Here is a 23,540-nt window from a genome sequence, read left to right on the forward strand (position 1 = left end):
TTTCTATCTAAAATCTCATCATTTTATATTTTCTCTAAAATTGAATCTTGCCTTAAGATTTTAATGTTGAAGACTTAAAGTAGATACAATCTTCAAATAGACGATGAGGTTTAACATTTGTATCTGAAAGAGATTGAAGATGATTGATTTGGAGAAGAAAAATCTAGATATTTGACTAAAAATTAAAGATGAGGGCATTTATTTTTCTCTTAGTCTATTTAAAAAACTGTGGTCAAGGATGAATCATCGGAGGGTCTCTTTACTATTTTATCTAAATCATCCATGACATTTTATTTTTTTTTAAATTTAACTGGGATGTAACAAGTAAAAGTTAGGGTGCCAATAGAAGATCTCCACCTCTTTTAAGAGGCTACGGGGCGACAGGTCACACGTCCCAGAGAACACAGATCCAAAGCAATAAAACGAGAGATCTAGAAATTTTGGGGGCGAAGGAAGAAAAAAAAAAAAAATCTCAGTTTTTGGGGAAAATTTTCTGAGAATCAATTGAGAGGGCAACAGCAATGGGGGAGGGCGGTTGTTGTCCAACCATGGATCTGTTCCGCTCGGAGCCGATGCAGCTGGTTCAGCTCATCGTCCCCATCGAGTCTGCCCATCTGACCGTATCGTATCTTGGAGATCTTGGTCTCATTCAATTCAAAGATGTAATCATCTCTCTCTCTCTCTCTCTCTGTTATTGATCTTGAATTGTGATAGTTCGTGTTCTTGATGACTTTATGGTTAATTAAACCCTCGATTTGGTTGAAATTTATTTATTTTTTTATTTTTTTTGGGGGGGGGTGGTTTCTAAGCTGAACGAACCATTTTATTATATCTCAAGTCTCAATTAGGTTTTTTTGATTAATTATTATTATTTTTCCCTCAATTTCTGATTGGTGATTTTTTAATGAATTCGTCAGTTTTGGAGAGCAATATGGTTCCACATTCTTGATCGTGTAGAGAAATATAATCCAGGATGATTAGACCCTAAAATGATCTTTTTTTAATTTAAAAAAAAAAAAAACTTTTTTCAGTGGTCTGTTGTATTTCATGCCATTGAATCCAGTCAATAGTCACTTGTGGAGTCAATCTTTGTATAGGTAGAAGTATTGTTGCCTGGTCTTCCTCTATGCTGAGGTACCTAGATTGTTAAGGTATCAAGTACGCATCATGGGAATCAATTGGAACTGATTATGCCAAATTTAAAGTTCAAGAAAATTGTTGTTTTACTTACCTGTTATTTGTGCAATTTCAAAGACTTCAAAATTGATGCTATAACTGGTTCCGAGTCTCCGTTTTGAGTGAAAATGCTGTCTCTTCCATACAGCCCATAAGAACACTCCACATGGAGAAAAATAAAAATGCTAAAGTGACTTCCTACGACACTGCACTGATGTGGAGGCGTGTTGAGAACCATAGTTGTTTTTTCTCGAGATACGAGTGAAAAGTGATTCTGAGCACATTTCCACATCAGCTGTGTTGAAGTCAGTGTCCCATGCAGTAGCTCTGGCATTGTTTGGATAAAATTTATCTTGGGTGTTCGGGGGTGGAGAGTAAAAGAAGGCAATTCTCATTCTTCTATATTGGTCAAAGGGATTGTTGGTTGAAAATATGATGGTAGGATTTATATTGGATGATCCTGACTCCTAATTTGAGGGAGGGCTTGGTCATTGATTGATCATACATGGTAAAATTTTGATTAAAAAGGCTAAAAGTTGATAAACGTTAACCCAAATCCGATCCAAAGGAAATGGATGGATAACTTTTCTAAGATAGGACATACATATATTCAGGACATGAACGATAAGATGCCCATTGGAGAGATTTAAAATAAATAAATAAGTAAAACTACGTATTTTGGAATTGTTCTTCACGAATTGCTTACCCTCAACATTGTTGTTTGACAAGTTTAGTATAACCACTGTGATGATTCACAAGTTGTTAAGTGTATCCAAGGAGTGCTTTGACAGATGATCCCTTTTTTATTCCAAAAGAAGCCTTTAGTGGATGCAAACCCTGGATGAGAAAGCAGGAGCTAACCAACTCCTCTAGACATCCACCTCTGAGTTTGGCATAGTGTTAAAATTCCTGAATGGAGAGACAAAAAAATCCCAAAATAATCTCCTCTTGACCTCAATGAAGAAGTAGATGATTGCAGATTCTCTAACCACCTTACTCATGGACGAGAAATCCGCAATGAATCCCTTAAGACTGATAAGGTGATTAACAGTAAGATCTTGTCCAACAAAGCCATCCAAGTGAAGCACACCAATTTGGAAGGAATGTTTGAGCCCCACATAACTGTCCATGTTTGAAGCAACTTGTCTTCATTTTAAGGAGAAATAGGGAAATTACTGGCGGCAGTGATTTCCCTTCTATTCGACTTCAAATGCTATTTCAGGCTTTTAGTTGTTAATGTTTGATTATCACTTTTACGATCATTTGTGTTTCGTTGGTGCTTTATAGAGTCTTTTGCATGCACTATGATGTGGGAGAGGTGGTGCTTGATGTGTGTGGCAATTTGGACTAGTTGAGGTTGTTTCAAGTTATTGGTGTTGCCCTCATACTTCATTATGTGTTTCTAATTTTTGAGATATCTTTAATCCTCTTTTTTTCAAGACTAAAACACAAGAAGCTTAATTTACTTGGTTGAAGAGTCTGGATTAAGTTATGAGCCAACTTATAATTCAGGCTCTTATTGATTATGAAGTTAGTTTTGAATTTCTTAATCCGGTCTAGTTGCCAAATGTGTCAAGCATAACTATTAAATCGTGCTTTAGGTATTTTCTGCTCTGCTTTTCTTTTTCCTTTTTTTTTTTCCATTCAATAGTTTTGACAAATTTTATGTATACCTTCAGCTCAATGCAGAAAAGAGCCCCTTTCAGCGGACATATGCTACTCAGGTACATTATGCTCATCCATATTTAATTTGTTTCTCTTATATTGTCCTAAAATTGCAAGGTGTCAAATAATTGTTTCATTCTTGCCCTATATGCTGATTTACTTACAATTAGTTGTTATTAACTTACAATTAACTTTTATGTGAGCTGATTCTTAATCCTCTCTTCCTAACAAATCCATAATGACCTACTAAATCTATGTGGTTTTTACATTGGAATCTTATGATACCTCAATCTAAACAAAGTGGATTTTGATACCTAAATTATGTTTGAGATGTTCGGAGTCTGTTGGGACTTTCCAAATAGTTTCGTAGAGCTCTTGCTTAATATGATACACTATTGATTTGGTTGGATGAAATGGACAAAGCTTGATTGGAAGATGATTTCATTTTGAGTGGGTGGTGTGTTAGGAAAAAAGAAGCATAGTCTCTGAAGATTAGCACTAAAGTTGTCAGAAAAAATGAAAGCATCATGCATTAGGCTATCGTCCTCAAGAGTTCAATGGTGTATCTTTGTCAATTTGTGAAGAATTTGGAATCCTTGGCCTTGGTAATACTTTTTTTTTGTTGTTGCTTGTATTAAGCCAATGAGTCTTCAAAGGAATTTTCTTTGGGGACTTTGTTGCTAGGTGGGATATGGTTTGTAATTTGGAGGAGGCTTAATTGGCCCTCGCTTCTTTTTGATAAGTTTGTATTTTGGGGCCATCTTGTCCCATTTTTTAAATAAAATTTTAACTTATAAAAAAAAAAAAAAAAAAAAAAATTTCCCGTCGGCTCTTCGACATCTCAAACCAGGGAAGCCGATCAATATTCCAAGGAATCATCAAAAGGGGGAGGCTACTTTAGAGACTGATGTAGAATGGAGTAAGTGGCGATCAAGGCAAAATAAATCTTGGGATGAAGGACGACAATTCCTAGTGACCCATTCTCGAGGGCTCCTAGCCATAATGTAGAGAGGAAAAAAGGTGGAGATATTCAATCCACTCGTCGGGCTAATGAGCAGTAGATGGAATCAAAGGTTGCCAGCTTAGGTCAAATTTAGACCACGGAAAGCTTCTGATAAGGGATTGGTTGAAGTGTGAGGTAGACATATGATCAAACATGTTCTTAATGATTGTGAATCAGTAGATAACCTAGAAACATCGGTTTCTTCATTTTCATTGCAAAGTTTGGGATATATTCTGGCTCTAAGGTGACGGAAACACAATATTCAATTGGAGATACAACTTGTGACATATGAGGATAGGGTTGTTGAAGCTAGTAGAAGATTATAAAATACTCATGGTGACATCTCGATAAAAAAATTGAAATTAATTACCGTAGTGAGTTGATTCCTTAGCTTATTGGCTAAAGCATAGAGCACGTAACGGTACAAGAATGGGGGTCGGGAACTTGAGAGCACCATGTTCAAAAATATCTTAGGGTGTGGAGTGCCTTCAGAGCATTATATATTAACTAAATATGTCTACCATACATCCACTTTTTATGAGGTTTTTGACCCTATTTAAATATTAACTTGGTCCTTGCTTGTTTTTCATTGCTTTATATGTTTCGTCACCACTTATTCTCTTATACTAAAACAATAAAAAATTCTTTTTTTACAGCTTAAAAATGACAATCTCTAAGAAAATAAACAGTTTGATCTAATGGAGTTATGCTTTTGAAAATATATCTTTTTTTAAAGACTTTTGAGAAGATATCATGTGCTCTATTCTTGTTGATATCTTATTTATTTTCTCACTCATCCCATATCCATAGCTTGTTGAGTTTTCTCTCACCTTTGTTATGGCTAAACTAGTATCATTAATCTTGCTATTCAATCAATCTCACAACTTCCAACTAGGTGCATCCAAACAATTCTTGATCTATATTATTACTTGTTGGTAATAAACATTTGATGTATTCTTAACAATTGAAAGTTTTTTGTATTTGATTTAAGCATAATAAAGAATCAAGATTTACTAAAAATAGAAGAAAAGTAGTTAACAAGGTGGATGAAACACAATTATTCATGGAGAATGGGTTTCTAGGGATCCAATATTTAGGAGCGGGGTTTGGAGAAGGATCAATTCCCAAAGCATCAATGCAAGGTTTGAGAGCAAGAGCAACACCCCTGATAGAAGGATACAATCACTTAGTTTCTAACGCAGATAGGGTAGTCACAAAAAAGGGCATGGCTCGCAATGATTGAGCATATTCAGTCAATAAAACTGATTTCAAATGAGGTGTCAAATTTTGTTCAATCTGTGATGTTAATTTTTGTTAATTTTTTGAAACATCTTGTAGGTGTAAGGATAGGTAGATCGATTGGTGACATAGAAATCTATAAAAATTGATCAAGTTTCGTTTGAACATTAAGGGATTTAATCAAAAGTAATCAAGTGTAGATGTAGATAAATATGATGACTAAGTTCTAGATGTATAGTTGCTACCTCAAAGTGCAATCCACAACAAAAAGAGGAAAGGCCTAAAGGAACCAAACAAATGCGACATTTGTTGTTCCATGCAAAATTTTAGTTGTTGTTGGATATTGGGGGTGATTGTAAACGTGCAACTTTGTTGGATATTGGGGGTGAAGTTATTTGATGGGTTTTGAGGGTTAGGAGAAACGTTTTCTGGGGGCGGATATGTGGCTGTTGGAGGGTAAGGGATTTTATTTTGAGGGTATAGGAGTGATGCAATATGGTTAGAAGGTTGAGAGAGGGTGGTATGAGGTGTGGGAAGTGGTACGGTTTGGTTAAAACCAAAATTATGGGTAAGGTTCTGGTTTTGAGGGAATTTGGCTTCTCTAGAAGAGTTTCTAGGGGCTGAATTATGAAGGGAGTTGTGGGAGGGATGGTGGGAATCTTTTGGGTCTTCTTCTCCAAAAGTTTTCTTACCTTTTTCCTTCTCAATGGTGTTGAGAACCATGCCTTGAACACGAGACTCCAACATAGCCATAATTTTGTTGGTGATTCTTTATTCAAACTTCTCCAATTTGGCTTCCAATTGAGTTTCTAGATAAGATTCTGTGATAAAATCACTTTCACCATCCATCTTTTGTGGATCGTAGTAAGAGCTCTGATACCACTTGACGTAGCGGAAGCGTGTGAATCAATAGATTCGATAGATCGTGTTCAATGGAACACTCAAAATCAATTTGAATCAATAGATTCAATTGATAAACAAGCAAAGGCTTGAAAGAAAATAAAGTATAAAACTAAAAGAAGTAATTAAAAGAGAAAAGATAATTGAATTGATTTTCGGATTTGAAACTCCTTATTATAGATAACTCCATCATAACAACTTGTAATCCTATTAAAATACTAAAAATTAATATTCCTAACCTATCTATAACATAATACTAACTTTCTAATCCTATTAGAACTCAAATTGGAGACTTCTAAGCATTTCTAATTATAGTATAAATAATAAAAATGAATTTAAAACAAATTAGAAACTAACAAGGAATTGTACTCCTAACATAACTATGAAATAAAAATCCTATTAGAAGTAGAAATAGAAATCCTACTAGAAGTAGAAATAGAAATAGAAATACTAGTAAAGCTCTAACTAGGATTGTAGATGTCCTACATCAGAATGTGGTTCCAAGATACTAGCATGGTAAACAAAATAGGTGATTGATTCCCATTTTGTAGAGAAACCTAGCTTTTTGTTGTGGTGGAAAATGAAAATGCTCAAAAGGGCCATTTTTTATAATGAGGTTTTATTGGAAGAGGCATATAAGATTTGCGATGTTGTTGTTGACTTCTGTAAGAGTTGTATGCTAAGGACCATGTGAATCACCTATGTCTTGTCAACATCGTCTTTGTGTCCATCCTTGTGGATTTGAAATGATGGTTTGAGATACCCTTTGAAGAAGATGAAATTATCTAGTTATTATGGGGATTTGTGGTTACAAAGCCTTGGGATCTGATGGGTTCTCAATGACTTTCGAAAATCTGGTTGGGAAATTATCAAGGAAGACCTGATGTTGTCAATTAAGGACTTACAGTTTTCTTGAATTTGGATCGAAATCTACTTTCATATCCAATCCCAAAGAAATTCAGGGCGTATGAGTTGACAGATTTTAAGTCTATAAGTCTTGTCAATTATGCATATAAGATCTTGTCCAAGTCTTAAAGTGTGTCCATCCTTTAGATTATTAGCCATGAAGAAGGATATTTCACTCAGTGATTGAATCCTTCTATTAGGGGTGCCTCTCTCGCTCTCAAACTTTGGTCCGACACTTTGGGAGCTAATTTTTCTCCATACTTCTCTCCCAAAATATTGGATCCCGCTTCCAAATGTTTGAAACACATTCTCCAGAAACACGTTTCATCCATTTTGTTAATTGTTTTTTCTTGTTTTAAACATACCTTGGTTTTTTAAAAGTAGTGATTGTCACAAAATATTTGTGATTATAACTATTAGGAGGTAAAAATGGTTTAATAATGTAAAAAAATTAAAATGTTACTGAAATTGAAAAATCCATTAAATATTTTCCAAGTACAAGAAAATTTCAATTGTGCAAAATATATTAAATATTATTACTAAAAAATAACAATATTGATTGAGAGCTATTTCGTTGTACCTAATTAATGGTTGTAAGATTGATAGAGTTGCAACATCGGTGATAATAGTCAATTCATTAGAAGGATGAGTGGAAATGCAACATGCTATAAACATGGGATGAGTAAAAGTATAATTCAGTTATGAACAAGTGGAGCACATGATTCTCTATTTGAAGGAAAGATCAATGAAGGGAAATTTGTTTGCTTTCTTAAAGATATTGTCATTTTCAAGTTATAAAAGAGAATTCTATTGTTTTAATACAAAAGAATAAATAAAGATGTAATAGGTAAAGCAAATAGGTGAAAAAAAAAAAAGACCAATTTAATATTTGAGTAGTGTCAAAAGGTTTGTGAAAATTGAATGTATGATAGGTATGTTAATATATAACGTTTTGAAGGTGCTCCACATTGTAAGATATTTTTAAACATGGTGCTCCCGCGTTCCCGCTCTCGTGCCCGTCCTATGCTTTCGTGAATAAGGACTTTCGTCAAGGGTTGTTAGATTTAAATGTTGTTTGATTACCAAAAAAAAGATGCATTGATTCGAGAAGGAGATATGGAAACTAGGGGATCGTTTGTGAAATTCTTGAAAGAAATCCTACGATCATGTTAATCGAGAGTTCTTGAGGTATATGTTTTGTTGGATGGGATTTGGGAATAGATGGATAATCTAGATTATGAAATGTGTTTCCTCCCCATTGTTATCAATCCTTGTGAATGGTAATTCAATATGTTTTTTTGAATTTCTGGGGAGCTTAGACAAGGCTTTCCATTTTTTTATTATTTTTAATTGATTTTGTTGTGAAAGATTTTGGTTTCAACAAGGATGGTCATATGGTTTCTCATCCTTGGTTTGTTGATAACACTTTTGTTTTATTGGATGTGGTGAATGATCATATTTGTTTTCTATGTGTTCTTCTAACAATGTTAGTTATTTTATGGAACAATGAGGATGGTAATTGCGAGTTTTATAATGGTGATGATTTTAATGGCAACTAGACAAATTCTTGTAGGTTTTATAAATTAATCTAATTAATTAATCAGATTAATCATATAATCATAAGATCTTGTAATATAGAGTAATTTAGTAAAAACCCCCAATGAAATGGGTGATATTAGTGCTACCCCCTTGCGAAATGCAAGATGCCGTCTACTCCCTTGACTTTTGTTGACTTGGTCAAACCGTTAATTAAATGATTGTCAGTTAATAGAGGTGGTAAAATGTCCAAAATACCTTTGTATTGAAATTACGAAAATATCCTTCGAGTAGAACAACCCGACTATGTTCGATCTAATCTTTCTAAATACAATAACCTTAGGAACCCCAATTGTTTTTAACACTATTTCTCATTAATTTAAATGTAAATATTGTAGTTTTGAAGCTTAATCTCATCGTTTCCAACCCTTTCTCATCATTTTTAACTTAATTTCATATTTTTCAACCTAAAATCACTGTGTTCATCTCAATCTCATTGTTTTAATCTCATACCAAAGGCATTCTTTGATCCAATGCTTAGAATTTCCACATGGAACACAATGAAATAAAAAGAAACAAAGAAAAATAAAAAAATCGAGAGAAAATACGAAACAATGAAGAAAATGAAAATAGAAAACCCCCTCCTATAAATATTAATATTAGTTCTATCCCCCTGCAGTTTAAAACAAAAACTTTTTTTTTAATGATTTTTTTCACTGAAACATAAGCCTTGAGGTCAAAATTGTTAAAAGAGCTCATATAAGAATTCAAACCTCCACCTAATCCACGAAAAATGAGATTTTTAACTTGATTAATCAAAATCTAACCCAAAATCAAAATTGGATTCAAAGATGTTAATGATAGTGTTTCAAAGCAATGGGTTTAAGGAATAGAACCCTAACACTCTTAAGAACATTCGAACATTAGTGGAATAAGTGAGATAATTGTAAAACCCTAACTTCATCCTCATCTTCTTCAAGAAGGTGAAGGTAGGGGTTTCTTTTAATCCAATGGTGTAAAATATTTTGATCGAATGGTTGAGATTAGATTAGATTTTTTACTCTTTCAATTAAAAAATGGTATTTTGGTAATTTAAATGCTATAAGGGTAGTTTGGGTATTCAAAAATTAGATTGTCAATTGAACAAACGTGGGTAATGGTTTGACCAGGTCAACTAAAGTCCAAAGGGGTAGATCTCATCTTGTATTTTGTAGGGGGGTAGCACTGATATCGCTTATTTCGCATGGGGTGTTACTAAAATACCCAATAATATACCATAGAGATAGATATGAAAAACAGTAAATGAGAGATACCCCCAATTGGACTAGCATGAAAATCCCATTCTGTATGTTATCTAATAATCGTACAAAAGGTCCCTACTACAGATCTTTGCCTTTCCACCTCTCTCTATTTAAGTGGTTAGTTTGATTCGGCATTGGCATACAAGGCTACAAATTGAGAATGTTGAAAAGTTCAAATGAGAGAGAGAGAGAGAGAGAGAGAGAGAGAGAGAGAGAGAGAGAGAGAGTAATGGCCTGAAGTTGAGTTTTGAATCAAGTGGGAAGGAGAAAAAATAATTTCGCATGTTTGGTACATTTCTTTAAGAATTGATTTTTCTTTAATGACTTTTGGGAGAGCCAATTCTGAAAATATAATCAATTTCAAAATAATGATTGCCGAGGGTAGATCTAAAGATAGTGGACCCACTTATCAAAAAAAAAAAAAAAATGTGAACCCACTGAATAAGATTTTATCTTTAGATAGAAAGGAATAAGTGGAACGTTTTGATAGTAATAAGAGTAATAGATAAAGCGAAATAAACAAATTGTGAAAAGTTGTCAAATGGGAAGCGATCAATTTGAGTCATAAATTTAAGGGTAACTGACTCAAGGAAGGTGGTAAACTTTTTTATGAGAGGAGGTTATATAGGTAGTAAGAAATTTGAAGGGAGATGGAGTATGGGGCTCAAATGATTTACTGATCTATTTTTTTAGATATGTTGGCACATGATAGGTGCAACTATTAGGGGTTGGTGAAGTAGGATTGTTTTCTCAATTGCAGGAACAAGTGTAGTTTCATTACGTTCTTGAAAGTTGAGGGGGCGAGGAGTTAAAGATTTTGAACCATCAGCCTTGTGGGGGGTTTATGTAAAATCATTTCAAGGTTCTATCAGCCAAAATGAGGTAGCTGTTTTGAGTCGGCTATATTTCTATTCCAAGGGGCCTTCATGATGGGTAGATAAATCCTTCATGGGGTGTTTATCCACAAAATGAATATGTTTGACTCTCTAGAATCTGACTAGAACCTGAAATACTTGTAAAATTAATGTGGAGAATGTGTATCATCACATTAGTAGGTTCTTTCTAGACTATATGTTGATTAAGTGGGGTAAGAATTTATGCTAAATTCCTCCTTTTTGTATTGGTTAATGGGTCCTCCTTTGGCTTCTTCTAAAGTTCTATGGTATTGGACAAGGGGATCCATGGTCCCCATTATTATTTATAATAGTTGTAGAAGCTTGAAGCAGAATGTCTTGCATGTTATAGTGGGAGGGGTGATTATGGGGTTCAAGTGGTGGGTTGCAGATCGATTATTTCTCAACTTCAACTTGTGGATGGCATATTTGTTTATGATTTTTCTAAACCATTGAAATACTAAAGATGCCTCTAGAGATGTTTCAAGTGCGCTGCTTCTAGACTCTGAATGAACTTGTGCAATGGTCAAATCTTTGGAGATTGGGGACTTGGCACTTTAAGCAGTTTGTTTGGGTTGCCAAATAGGCAGATCGATTATTTCTCAACTTCAACTTGTGGATGGCATATTTGTTTATGATTTTTCTAAACCATTGAAATACTAAAGATGCCTCTTGAGATGTTTCAAGTGCGCTGCTTCTAGACTCTGAATGAACTTGTGCAATGGTCAAATCTTTGGAGATTGGGGACTTGGCGCTTTAAGCAGTTTGTTTGGGTTGCCAAATAGGCAGATCGAGGCACATTGCCACTGTTTTTTTGGCTTCTTTCTAGGGCTAGTCATAAGGAAGGCTAATTGAGAATCGGTAAGTTTGTGGTTTGGCTTTATGGAAGAGAAAGTACGTATCAAAAGGAGATAGATTGGGCAAATGGCTTTGGCGGTTTGGGGGGGAAAGGGATAGTTTGTGGAGGAGGGTTGTTAAAGCTAAATATGGGGAACAGAGTTTTGGTTGGCATAGTAGAGAGGCAACAAGTTCGTATGGTTGTAGCGTGTGGAAGGCGATCCTCAAGGTAGTTGAGCAGTTTGATAGGGGAGTCAGTTTCAAAATGGGGTTAGGAAACAAGGTTAGGTTTTGGGAGGATGGGCGGTGCGGTAACAACCGTGCCTGATTGTTTGGTTCAGCAATGTCTGATTTGCGATGGGAACACTTTTTATTGGGATCTGGACTTCAGGTGAAATTTCAATGACTGAGAGATAATTGAGATAACTTCTCTTCAAGATCTCCTAAATTGTTTCCAACTTAGAGAGAATGATTGGGATAGGTGAGAATGATTCACGGGTAAGAATAAGAAAATTTTCGATTTTTTATGTGGTTAGCCTCCTTACGGAGGATTTTTACTATGGACAACTTGATTTTCCGTGGTTGGATTGTTCCGAACTTTTGTTCTCTCTGCAAGAGTGATGGTGAATCTGTTAATCACATCTTAATTCATTGTTCTTTCTCTTGGGATATTTGGATATTTTTTCTTTCTTGTTTTCAAGTGAAGTGGGTTTTGCCAATAACTTTCTTATCGGTCTTGGAAGGGTGGACTTTTAATATTTTTTTCTCAAAAAAAGACATCTTTGGACTATTCTTCCATCGGCCATTACTTGGGGTTTACGGAAAGAGAGAAATACTAGAGTGTTCCAGGGCAAGGAAATTACGACCCAAGTCGTATTTTTGGAGATTTTGGGGACACTTTACCTTTGGTCCAAGTTGAGCATCGATTTTGAGGGGGTCTTTTTTCAGGATTTTATGTTCAGATGAGATACTCTTTGTGATTCGTAGTTAGTTTTTGTTGATTCTTTCTAGTTGTTTGTACTTGTTTTCTTTTCTTTTTTCCTTGTATGGGGCTATCTCAGCCGCTTTTTTTTTTACTCTTTCATTTTCAATAAAATTTTACACTTGTCAAAAAAAGAAGAGGATAGGTTGGTTATGATTCCCTTTCAAGTGTACACGTATACTACTTATCTATTTTCTCGATTCCTATGAGTGGCGAATCAATTAGAGAGTAGGTATAAATTTTATTTAGGGCGATGGGTAGAATTGGAGGAAATTTAATTTGGTAGAGTGGAACATTTGTCAGTCAAAGGGCAAGGGTGGTCTTGGGTTAAGACATCTCAGGAAAGAGGTATTCAATTGAGGAGGGTGCTTAATTGCAAATTGGAGCAGTGGGTGATTCCTCCTTTTCCATCATCTTTGTGCATGACAGGTGTTTAGAAGGCATAGCCAAGCACATTCATTTCTTCTGGAATGTGATCCAAATTAAAGTGTGTTCAGGTACTTTTATTTAGATTCGGTGAGGACGACGACTATCCTCTTTGCTCTGAGTTCCCCCACCACCTTCTCATTTTCAGAATCTAAAATTAGGATATTGGCATTTCATGGGACCCGGGGGATTAGAAGAACCTTAATAGTTGGCTGTAGATGGTAGAACTTCCTTTGAACCAGTGGCTATCATATTTCACCTATTGAGGTGTACAATGTCTTCCAGTAGCAGTTTGTTGGTGAGATTTTCCAAAGGGAAATTTTGTGCAAGGACTTTCATCTCTTTCCGGCCAAAAAGGATTGGAAATCTCCCATCCCATCCTTTCACCATAGACAATTTGATCAATGGTGGATTTATTATTCCCAAAAGGTGCATAATGTGTTAATTTGTGGAAGAAAGGATGTAGCCTTTTCTTTTTGTCATCCTTTGCTTGAGGGATTTTGGTGGGTTTCTTCTTTCTATTTTGGATCATCTGGACTATGCTTTGACTGTTTATGATCTCTTCAAGTGTTGGTCCGCTAAATCATACTCAAGGAGAGGCAGACTGCTTTGGGAGTTATTTTGTCTGAAGGAAGGAATCAATAATTTAAAAAAAAAGAAGAAGGAATATTGAGGTTATGGTAATTAAGACTAAAGCTTTGTTGTATTTGTTTGATATAGGAAGAATTCAGGGGTTGTTGGTTCAACGATTTTATGTTAAGATTTGACAGGTTGGTTGGTTTTTGATTTCTATGTCTGTGTTGGGAGTTTCCATACATAGTGATTACCTCTATAACTAGGATGGCATTGCACACTATTAGGTTTTTTGACCTTTGTTTTTCTAATATAATTATTCTTTTACTGATAAAAAGAGAAAAAAAGACAAAAAGGAATCATTCGCAGGAATAATGTCAAAAACTTGACAGTCTTCTTCATTGTCATTGTTGTTCTCAGGCTATTTTGTTGAGTTGTTCAGGTCATTTGTTATTTATTTTTCTTGGTCTCAAGTTCCAGGAGGCATGGCATTCCATCTGTTAGGATAGTTAGTATGCTCTATAAAATTGTCAATAATTTGCAAACGCATCTTTCATCAATATGTATGCATATTGTGTGCGTGAGCATGTATAGATGGATGTATAGGTAATAGATTCGTAATTTTCCATGCTTGTAGATAAAAAGATGTGGAGAGATGGCACGGAAGCTACGTTTTTTCAAGGACCAAATGACAAAGGCAGGCGTTTCTCCTTCAGCAAGGCCTATGACACATGTTGACATTGATCTGGACGACTTGGAGGTACATTTACTGTGGAGTACTTAGCAAAAGAAGCTTGCCATATTTATGTATTTTGACACTTTTTGTTGCTCATTTGACTAGCTAAAACTTGGAGAACTTGAAGCTGAGTTGGTAGAAATTAATGCTAACAGTGAAAAGCTGCAACGTGCTCATAGTGAGCTTTTAGAATATAAGCTTGTTCTGCAGAAGGTACTTCCTGACAGCTCTACATAGTGGGGTAAACCAGAAACAGAACTGTGTACTTAGAATATTCAGTGATCCATTTTTATATTTTATATTTTATTTTAGAAGTATGTGAAATAATCCACTTGTGCTCAAGGCATAAGTAATAGTTGGCTGTTCGCACCATCTCGTATATTTTAGAATCACAATTTTAAAATGAGTTTCAGAGTATGCTTGGTCTAGCTCTCTGTGTCTTCTTTTATGCTTTGGGGAGAATTAATCAATCTCATATCCATGCATTCATTTACTAATCCTCAGGCTCTATTCAATTAGTTCTTTGGATGGGCAATATGATGTGCCCATTCTACATGTTCCATGAATTAGCTTTACATGCTTATGGGTCTTCCATGATCTTCAAAGCATGGCACAATGTCACATACATGAAATGCAATGCTTTCTTTCTCATGGATTTTTCAATGATCTTTCAGGCTGGTGAGTTCTTTTACTCAGCTCTAAGTAATGCTACAATTCAGCAGCGAGAAATTGAAGTACAACATGTTGGTGAAGGCTCCATCGACAGTCCTTTACTATTGGAGCAAGTATAATTTTGTGAATGCTATTTCGTTTCCTAGTATTAACTGATATCTGTCCTGCTGTCTCTGAATAATGCATTCAAATCGACTGTTGTGTAGGAAATGTCGACAGATCTGTCCAAGCAAGTTAAACTGGGGTATGTCAGTGGCCTTGTACCCAGAGACAAGTCGATGGCATTTGAAAGGATTCTATTTCGTGCCACCAGAGGTAACATGTTTCTCAAGCAAGCTGAGGTTGGAGAGCCTGTCACTGATCCAGTGTCAGGGGAGAAGGTATTAAGACTTCCTTATTTTTAAGAGAGTTTCTATTGCCACACCAACTTTTGCTAATGCCACTCCAAGATGTTTGCTAATTCTTGGTGAAAAAGGAAGGGGACCTATATTTCATATTTTTCTCTTATTCTTACTGTTGTAACTGTTGCATGCCTAGCTACTTTCAGTTCTTGTTTCCTGCTACATTTTGTGTTATATCGATGGTACCAGAGCATTAATTGGTAGCAGTGAGTGTTTTCAGTTAATTAGTTTACACTTAAATTTCGATTATCATTGCTGAACGGTTGTACATGGTAATTTTTATTTCTGGTTTGGCATCGTACCATGCCTATGCATCATCATCACAGAAATATTTAAGCACCAAATAGAAACTAACTATAGAAAATGGTATATATGGGATTCCAGTCCATCTTCTAGTTAACTGTACGGATTCACTAAATGCTTTCTGGTTTATGTCATGCTATTCATTAACATCATAATTCTATGATTCCTTGCTATTTTATGATTTTTTGGAGTTGTTTACTTTACCTTTTTTTTCGACTATAATTATATATATTTAAAAAAAAAAGCTTGTTTTTAGCATAGTTTTCAACTTGTGAAAGTGCAGCTTCCACTTTTTGTTTTATTATGCTTGATACTTATTCTCTAACTCAAACTTCTTGACTTCCAGGTTGAGAAAAATGTATTTGTGATTTTCTATTCTGGAGAAAGAGCAAAGACCAAGATTATGAAGATATGTGAAGCCTTTGGTGCAAATCGTTACCCATTCACGGATGAAATGGGCAAACAAGTACAGATGATCGCAGAAGTATGTAGTGTTTGTCTTCGGTTGCTTGACTCCTTTTTATTTTTCTGTAGATAAAGAGGCTTGGCCTTCAATAGTTGTATGTTCCTTACTTTCAAATTTCAATAAATAGCTTAGCATTTTGCATTCTACATGTCACATGAGCTAGTTTCAACATTTATAAGGCCACTTATTGTGGATTTAAGGTATCTTCGTTTTTTATATGATACCTCACCTTCATCAAAAGTTCAAAACAGTTGGCTTTAGATTAAATTATGGTTACAAATAGAGACATTACTGATGTAATTCTGCATCCCTTTCAATCATAGGTTTCTGGAAAACTAGCAGAGCTGAGGACTACAATAGATATTGGACTGATCCACCGGGACAATCTGTTGAAGACAATTGGCTATCAGTTTGAACAGTGGGACCTCTTGGTAAGCTCCGATTTTCCATATTTGATAATGTCTCTAATATCTTAAAAACTGGAGCTTGAATATTTTTTCTTTTTTCGCGATACTTTTTCTTTGTTTGTGTTGAAAGCAGTTAGTCATGGAAATTGGATTGTAGGTTCTATATTTGTTTTGTTGAAATCATGTACAGAGATTCCACTTTTATTTCTTTGAAATTGTGAAGGTTAGAAAAGAGAAATCCATTTATCACACCCTGAACATGCTTAGCATGGATGTGACAAAAAAATGTCTTGTGGCTGAGGGATGGAGCCCTGTTTTTGCCGCAAATCAGGTATTTATTTTCTCAAATCTTCATAAACTAGCGATGAGATCAATGTTTTATATTCTAGATCATTTTTAACAAGTCTAGGCTTGATTCGTGCAGATTCAGGATGCATTGCAGCGGGCAACCTTTGACAGCAACTCTCAAGTTGGGGCTATTTTCCAAGTTTTGCTTACAAAGGAATTACCACCAACGTATTTTCGGACAAACAAATTTACTTCCGCTTTTCAAGAAATTGTTGATGCATATGGGTGAGTTGTCTTCAGATCATTTGCTAATAGCTTGTATGCCTAGACACTAAATTGATAATTTCAATGTAATTTGCATGGAAATGCGAGTCGGGTGAATCTCTTATGGAAAAATATTTTGTAAGTAGCTTGCTTGATAACTAAAGTATTTCAAGGTTCAGCGAATGATTGAACGATTTAAGGTCATCTTTTTCTACATGGGCTGGATTATGGAGAATGCAAGAAGTTGGCAAAAAAATGTGAATTCAACAGAGCCACAATTTCAGTTTTCTTTGGTTCTTTTGTGTTCTTTTTTATTAATTGCATTATGTTTGTAGATATAGAAAGATGTGTTACATAACACAGAGATAAAGGTAATGAGTTCAATGGAAGGAAAGCCAAAGTAGGGGTAGAGAACTCATCCTAAACTTGCAAGAAAAACCTTTTAATGGGAGTGCATTAGACCGTGTAGTGTGTTCATGTAAAAATTTCATAAACAGAACTGAATCACGGAATCCCCCCCCTCTTCATGAAACGGCTCTGCTGCAATGGATGGCAGAGGGTCCGTAGTACCCGAAGCACTGGAGTGATCCAGTAGCCGGGAAGGGGCCTAGAAGTGCCTACTACTACACCACACTACACTTGGCTCTACACATTTACAGAGCTAACCCCTGTCCAGTGCCTGGCAGAGCTAAGGGGGGCTTCAATCCTTACTCCTTATCCCCATCTCAGCCCAGGCTAACGGGGCCTTACTTATTCAGGGGGGAGAGTGGAGCCTCGAGAAGCACTGTTGAGAGGAAGATCCTTGGCCCCTCTTCATTCTCTACAGGGGTCTCTGCCCACACACAGAAACAAAAGTAAAAGAAAAGAGGGATCTGTTGATGCTTAAAGATTACAATTGATCCTCTTTTCCAAGGCTGAAAGTTTTGCACAGTGGCAGCAAAAAGAGGAAACTAAATCAACGATGATTTCCATACAAATAGAACTAAGTCTTTGCCTGTTCAATAAGCACATTGGACCAGCTCTCCTAAACGTAATGAAAGATTCTCTGCAACCCCTTGTAGTCAGAGGCACAAAAATGGCATTGCTAGGGTTAACTTCAACCATGATTATCTCTCTAAGTGCAATCTCTTGTCCAATGTTTAAGCCATGGAGGAGATTAAGTGCATCTGCTTACTTGAGTCACCATCCTCAATGAGCCCCAAATACCCATGAAAGATCTCTCCTATGGATTTGTGGAAACACTGCAAATGCCTGACAGCATTGTAGTTTTTGTGTGTGCTGATACCTTTCTCAACTGTCATCATTAATTCGTGCAAGAAGGAACACAAGTATATCTTATTAATAAGTGTGATATTTTTATGTACTTATTTTACCTGTTTGGTTTGTCATTTACCATGAAAAATCGTGTCAACCTGCTAACTTTTCAATAGTATCCAACTAATGCGGTTGTTGTAATTGCAGAGTGGCCAAGTATCAAGAGGCAAACCCTGGTGTATACACTGTTGTTACATTCCCATTTCTGTTTGCGGTCATGTTTGGCGATTGGGGCCATGGTATATGCCTATTACTTGGGACATTGTTCTTTATAATCAGAGAAAAGAAACTTTCCAGTCAGGTGATCACCTCACAACCTTCTGTAATTGACTATAAGCTCTATAAATTTCACAAGTTGTAAAATTCTGATAACAAAACATTATTTATGAATATATTCATCTCATATTGATATCATAGGTTATATATCTATACTTGTATCCATTCATTATCTTGACTTCAATCCCTTTATAACAATGGGGTCTTTTTTTCGCCTACAGTTCTCATCTTCTATTTGATTTACTAGAACAGTTGTAATAAATATTTAATCAAAGGAAAGTAATGAATGAAAGCTAGGGGATATCATCCCCAATGTACAAAAAGGCATAAAAGTGCGTAGGGCTTTCCATCCTGAGGTCCACTCTATTCGTTAATGCTTCTGAGTGAATGGCTGTAGAAAATGTCTGACCCATCTACTTAGTCCCTAATGCTCTTAAGTGTGTTAGTGAGCTTCTTAGGGTAGTCCCCTTTACCTTCCTTCCAAAGTAATATATTAGTCAAATGTCCTTTGGTAATCAGACCCAAGTTTTGTTCAAGAGAAGATCGAGATTATCTCGAAACTGATGGAGACAAAAGGGATAACGATGCAACGTTCAATGATGCCTAGATAGTTGGATTGGGCTTAATTTCTGACAAATTTCTGACTGAAATGTTTTTAGTAGGAGTGTAAATGAGAGATTATTGAAGTACAAGTTGTGTGCAGGGACTCACAAAGCTTTGGATTTCATTTCCATCACTTTGCACCTCACAATTTCTATTTATTTCTTCCTTGTTTGGCCTAAGTGTTCCATATGTCCCTTTTGGATGCGAATTTGTTTGTGTATTGGCCTTTTGGTTTGTTTTTCTTCGTTGTACATTTGATGGTTCAGACTACGTTTGCCTTGATAATTGAGGCACATGCTCCACCATCTGAAGGATTTACTCTTACTAAAATGTACTGTTACAAGTATTTTAATTCATGTAGCGAGACAGGAACATAGAGTTTTAAATAAAATATCTTCTTTACTGTTAGATGCTCTTGCTATGTGGACATTCCTGTTCAAAGCTTTGATTTCATCCACTTATTGTTTCGTCTTGGGTACCTTATGGTTTCTACATATGATACACACTGATTTGAGAATGTTAGGCTTTACCTATTTGACCTGAAGTCACAGATTTTGTGGTTGATGTTTTTAGTTTCTTAGATTCTTGTACTCACTCGTGTACTTATTTTTGGTAGCAGAAGCTTGGAGACATCACAGAAATGACTTTTGGTGGTCGTTATGTTATTATGATGATGGCACTGTTCTCAATTTACACGGGTCTGATCTATAATGAATTCTTTTCAGTACCATTTGAACTTTTTGGCCGCTCTGCATATGCATGTCGTGACCCTTCCTGCGGGTATTGAACAAGCTCCTTAGATGTTGCTTAGTTTCTTATATATGTTTCTTAATTTATTCAACACAGAATCTCTGCCATTATTTACTATAACCTCTTTGTTGCAGCGATTCTACTACGATGGGCTTAATTAAGGTGCGCCGTACTTATCCGTTTGGTGTGGATCCTGAGTGGCATGGTTCCCGCAGTGAGTTGCCATTCCTCAACTCATTGAAGATGAAGATGTCAATTCTTCTTGGGGTAGCTCAAATGAATCTTGGAATCGTATTGAGCTATTTCAATGCAATATTCTTTCGAAATAGTGTGAATGTTTGGTAAGCTACTTGGATACATGCATACATGCACAGAAGCACTTTTTGATATGCAAACTAATTGGAAACTTGTATGATTATGAGTCAATCCTTTGGTGATGTAACAATCACCGTAATGTCAGTTTCAAGCTTTCTTTCCATCTTTTGCATAAGTATGGAGTGAATAAAACATATATGTGCACGATTCACGTATGTATACGTACTCACATAGATGTGGAGACACATCTACATCTGGTGTTAGTAGTGTCAATATTATATGGATGTCTATTGATCCTGATTTGCTCGTGATCACTTTTTTTTTTTTTTAGGTTCCAATTTCTTCCCCAGATAATATTTTTAAACAGCCTGTTTGGTTACCTTTCCCTCCTCATCATTGTGAAGTGGTGCACTGGTTCAAAAGCTGATTTATACCATGTGATGATATATATGTTTCTGAGTCCAACAGATGATCTCGGGGAGAATCAGCTTTTCGTTGGCCAGAAAACCCTTCAGGTTTGGTCCTTGTTCATCTTTCCATACATATAATCTCCCTTCTTGGATTGAAATACAGAGATGTTCCACTCATTCATTTCTTTTATTCATTTACCAGCTTGTGTTACTATTGCTGGCCTTTGTTGCTGTGCCATGGATGCTACTTCCAAAGCCTTTTATTTTGAAGAAACAACACCAAGATGTATGATCATAGTAGCCCCACTTTCTTATTTTTTGAGTCAATAGTTTTTGTTTCTTTTCCTCCCTAATAGGGTGTGATGTTTATGTTTCAGAGGCACCAAGGTGAATCCTATGAATTGCTTCACAGCACTGATGACTCTCTTGAAGTGGAGGCACATCATGATTCACATGGCCATGAGGAATTTGAGTTTAGTGAAGTTTTCGTTCACCAACTCATTCACACCATAGAGTTTGTCCTTGGTGCAGTCTCTAATACGGCTTCATATCTTCGGTTGTGGGCCCTCAGGTATGCAGCTGCCAACTTGATTTAATTTTTTTTGTCTGAGCTATATTTTAGCTTATAATGCATGCATTTGCATGTGATGACATGCCCACATGATGTGCAGTATTCCTCATCATCAAAGCTTTATCCCAAATATCTGAAATCATTTTATTTTATATATATATATATATAAAATAAAGCACAATGGTGGTTCCCACCCCAGCTACAGTAGAGTGGGGTCCACACTACCCCCTTCATTAATATCTCTCTTATTTTACTATCTTTTCTCTTTTACCCTCTTTTTCAATAATGTCCCTCTAACTTTACTATCTTTCCTCTTTTATCCCTTTAACCCCAAAGAGGATGACCGTCCGTAGGCACGAGCAAGCTCTAGTATATATATGGGATACATGTAGCCACATGTAGCTGGTTGGGACCATTTGATGGGACTCACCTTCGAACATCTACTAAGCTGTAAATTGACCTGACAGCTTCATCTTAACCATTCAATCTATTGCTCTGAAAGGGATGTTTGAAGTTTGATGGCACAAGTTACAAAAAGGAATCCATGGTTCTGATCTTGGTAGTCTTCTTGGTGAGACCCATCACTTTTTGGATCCTAAAATCCCTACTTCTGTGTTACATTTGGCAAAATGACCACATGCATAACAACAGATTCTTCCTTTCCTTCGGCCTGAAACTAGTGTTCATTCTATATATTCTACAGCTCCTTTTTGTGTTGTCACCAGTAGAGACCACTCATGCAATGTTCTGATTTGTTTTGGTTCAGTCTCGCTCATTCGGAATTGTCGAGTGTGTTCTACGAGAAGGTTCTACTACTTGCTTGGGGGTAAGTTTTGCCACATTTTCAGGTGTAGAATTTTCCATTATGTAATTAATTTAACAAATATTAATCAATGAATCGATAGATGATTTTATTAGAGATTCCAAAATTTAAAATATGACATTTGTTTGGGTCTTACTCACAGGTACAACAATGTCATAATCCTTGTCATTGGCATCATTGTGTTCCTTTGTGCGACTGTCGGCGTATTATTAGTGATGGAAACTTTGAGTGCATTCCTACATGCCTTGCGGCTTCACTGGGTGGAGTTCCAGAACAAATTCTACGAGGGAGACGGGTATAAGTTCTATCCATACTCATTTGCTTTGCTCTCTGCCGAGGAAGAATGAAGCACATCATGGAGCTTATTCAACACTTGAGAACAATGAATGTGCTTCGGTATGGATCTATCCATTCTTTCATTTTAAACCAGAAGCTTAAAAGTAACAATGAGATGAAGGCTGGTTTTGGCCTTTGCACTTCCCCCTATAATTCTGCGATGCTTGGCTTGTTTGTAGTTATTAGCAATAAATAGTCGTCGAGAAAGATTGGTTATTTATGTGCTTTTGGGGTTGAGCTGATATGTATTATTGGTACTTCTCTTGGGTTTAATGAGTGCCCGCGAAAACAGGGTTGGGTTGAATCTGTAGCTAAATATATTAGTTGAATCTGTTGCTAAACCTGTAATAAACATTTGTGGCATTTTACTTATCAAAAAAAACATTTGTGGCATTTTCAATTTCAATTACTCTATTTTGTTTTAGGAAACTTTTGTTAATTTTATTGATTTTTATTTATTTATTATGGAGTTGGCCTTCTATGGTTTCCAACATGAAGTATAATCTATTCACCCAACTTTAGACTGTTCCCACAGGAAATCCCCTGTTTTGAAATTGATGACATGCCCCTCTTGAGTTTGATATTCTCTAAGAGATCATTTTAAAATGACCAAATTGCCCTTGATTTTTCTCTCCAAAATTTATCCTTGTCAGCCGAAGATTCTCTCATTCAACCATCAAACCTCAAGAACAAGATAGGATTTTGGGGGTAGTCGACAACAAATGGAATTTTGGATAGAGTAATCGACGGTATGTCCAATTATGCGTGGAAAATGGGTGGGAACTGCTTTTTTATAGAAATGTATTTTTGGTTGTTTGATTGCCCATCTTCCATGGAAAATGAATTTTCACTCATGTCTAAAAATCTCTTCTCAGCTTTATTTGTATATTAAGGGATGTAACAGTTAATATGACATTATCATTCTAATTTTAATGGAAAGAATAATGACAAATGCACGCTGTTGGTACACTGCTGATGTGGCAAGGGCACAGAACCGTGGATCTTTTTCTTGTGTATCCTGAAGGAAAAGATCTATGGTTCTGTGCTCTTGCCACGTCAGTCGCGGACTAACTGCATACCAAAAACCACATGCATTCATCACTACTAATGAAAAATGTAATTGTGTTTTACAATGAAACACTCAAATACTTGCTCCAGTATGTCGAGG

General features: G+C 35.9%; 1 protein-coding gene across 1 annotated transcript; it reads left to right on the forward strand.

Moving 5' to 3' along the window:
* The first annotated feature begins 388 nt into the window (after positions 1 to 388).
* On the forward strand, positions 389 to 22,778 carry LOC147384032 (V-type proton ATPase subunit a3-like). Its single transcript, XM_086426725.1, has 18 exons — positions 389 to 662; positions 2,856 to 2,900; positions 14,075 to 14,197; positions 14,279 to 14,386; positions 14,848 to 14,958; positions 15,052 to 15,225; positions 15,896 to 16,033; positions 16,339 to 16,446; positions 16,646 to 16,753; positions 16,847 to 16,995; positions 18,436 to 18,589; positions 19,787 to 19,947; positions 20,052 to 20,258; positions 20,564 to 20,747; positions 20,845 to 20,928; positions 21,020 to 21,213; positions 21,980 to 22,039; positions 22,179 to 22,778. The coding sequence occupies exons 1-18, from the start codon at positions 522 to 524 to the stop codon at positions 22,381 to 22,383; spliced, it is 2,454 nt and encodes an 817-aa protein (XP_086282851.1). The 5' UTR covers positions 389 to 521; the 3' UTR covers positions 22,384 to 22,778.
* The last annotated feature ends 762 nt before the right edge of the window (positions 22,779 to 23,540 follow it).

The sequence above is a fragment of the Akebia trifoliata genome, chromosome 15, assembly GCF_017979445.1.
Source record: "Akebia trifoliata isolate Shusen 1 chromosome 15, ASM1797944v1, whole genome shotgun sequence".
Classification (NCBI taxonomy): Eukaryota; Viridiplantae; Streptophyta; class Magnoliopsida; order Ranunculales; family Lardizabalaceae; genus Akebia; species Akebia trifoliata.

What these genes read in the sequence shown, in the direction of transcription:
- LOC147384032 (XM_086426725.1), top strand. Translation starts at nt 522, where the DNA reads ATGGGGGAGGGCGGTTGTTGTCCAACCATGGATCTGTTCCGCTCGGAG. An exon ending in AGCGGACATATGCTACTCAG is followed by an intron (nt 2,901 to 14,074) that starts GTACATTATGCT and finishes CCATGCTTGTAG; the next exon opens with ATAAAAAGATGTGGAGAGAT. An exon ending in TTGAACAGTGGGACCTCTTG is followed by an intron (nt 16,447 to 16,645) that starts GTAAGCTCCGAT and finishes GAAATTGTGAAG; the next exon opens with GTTAGAAAAGAGAAATCCAT.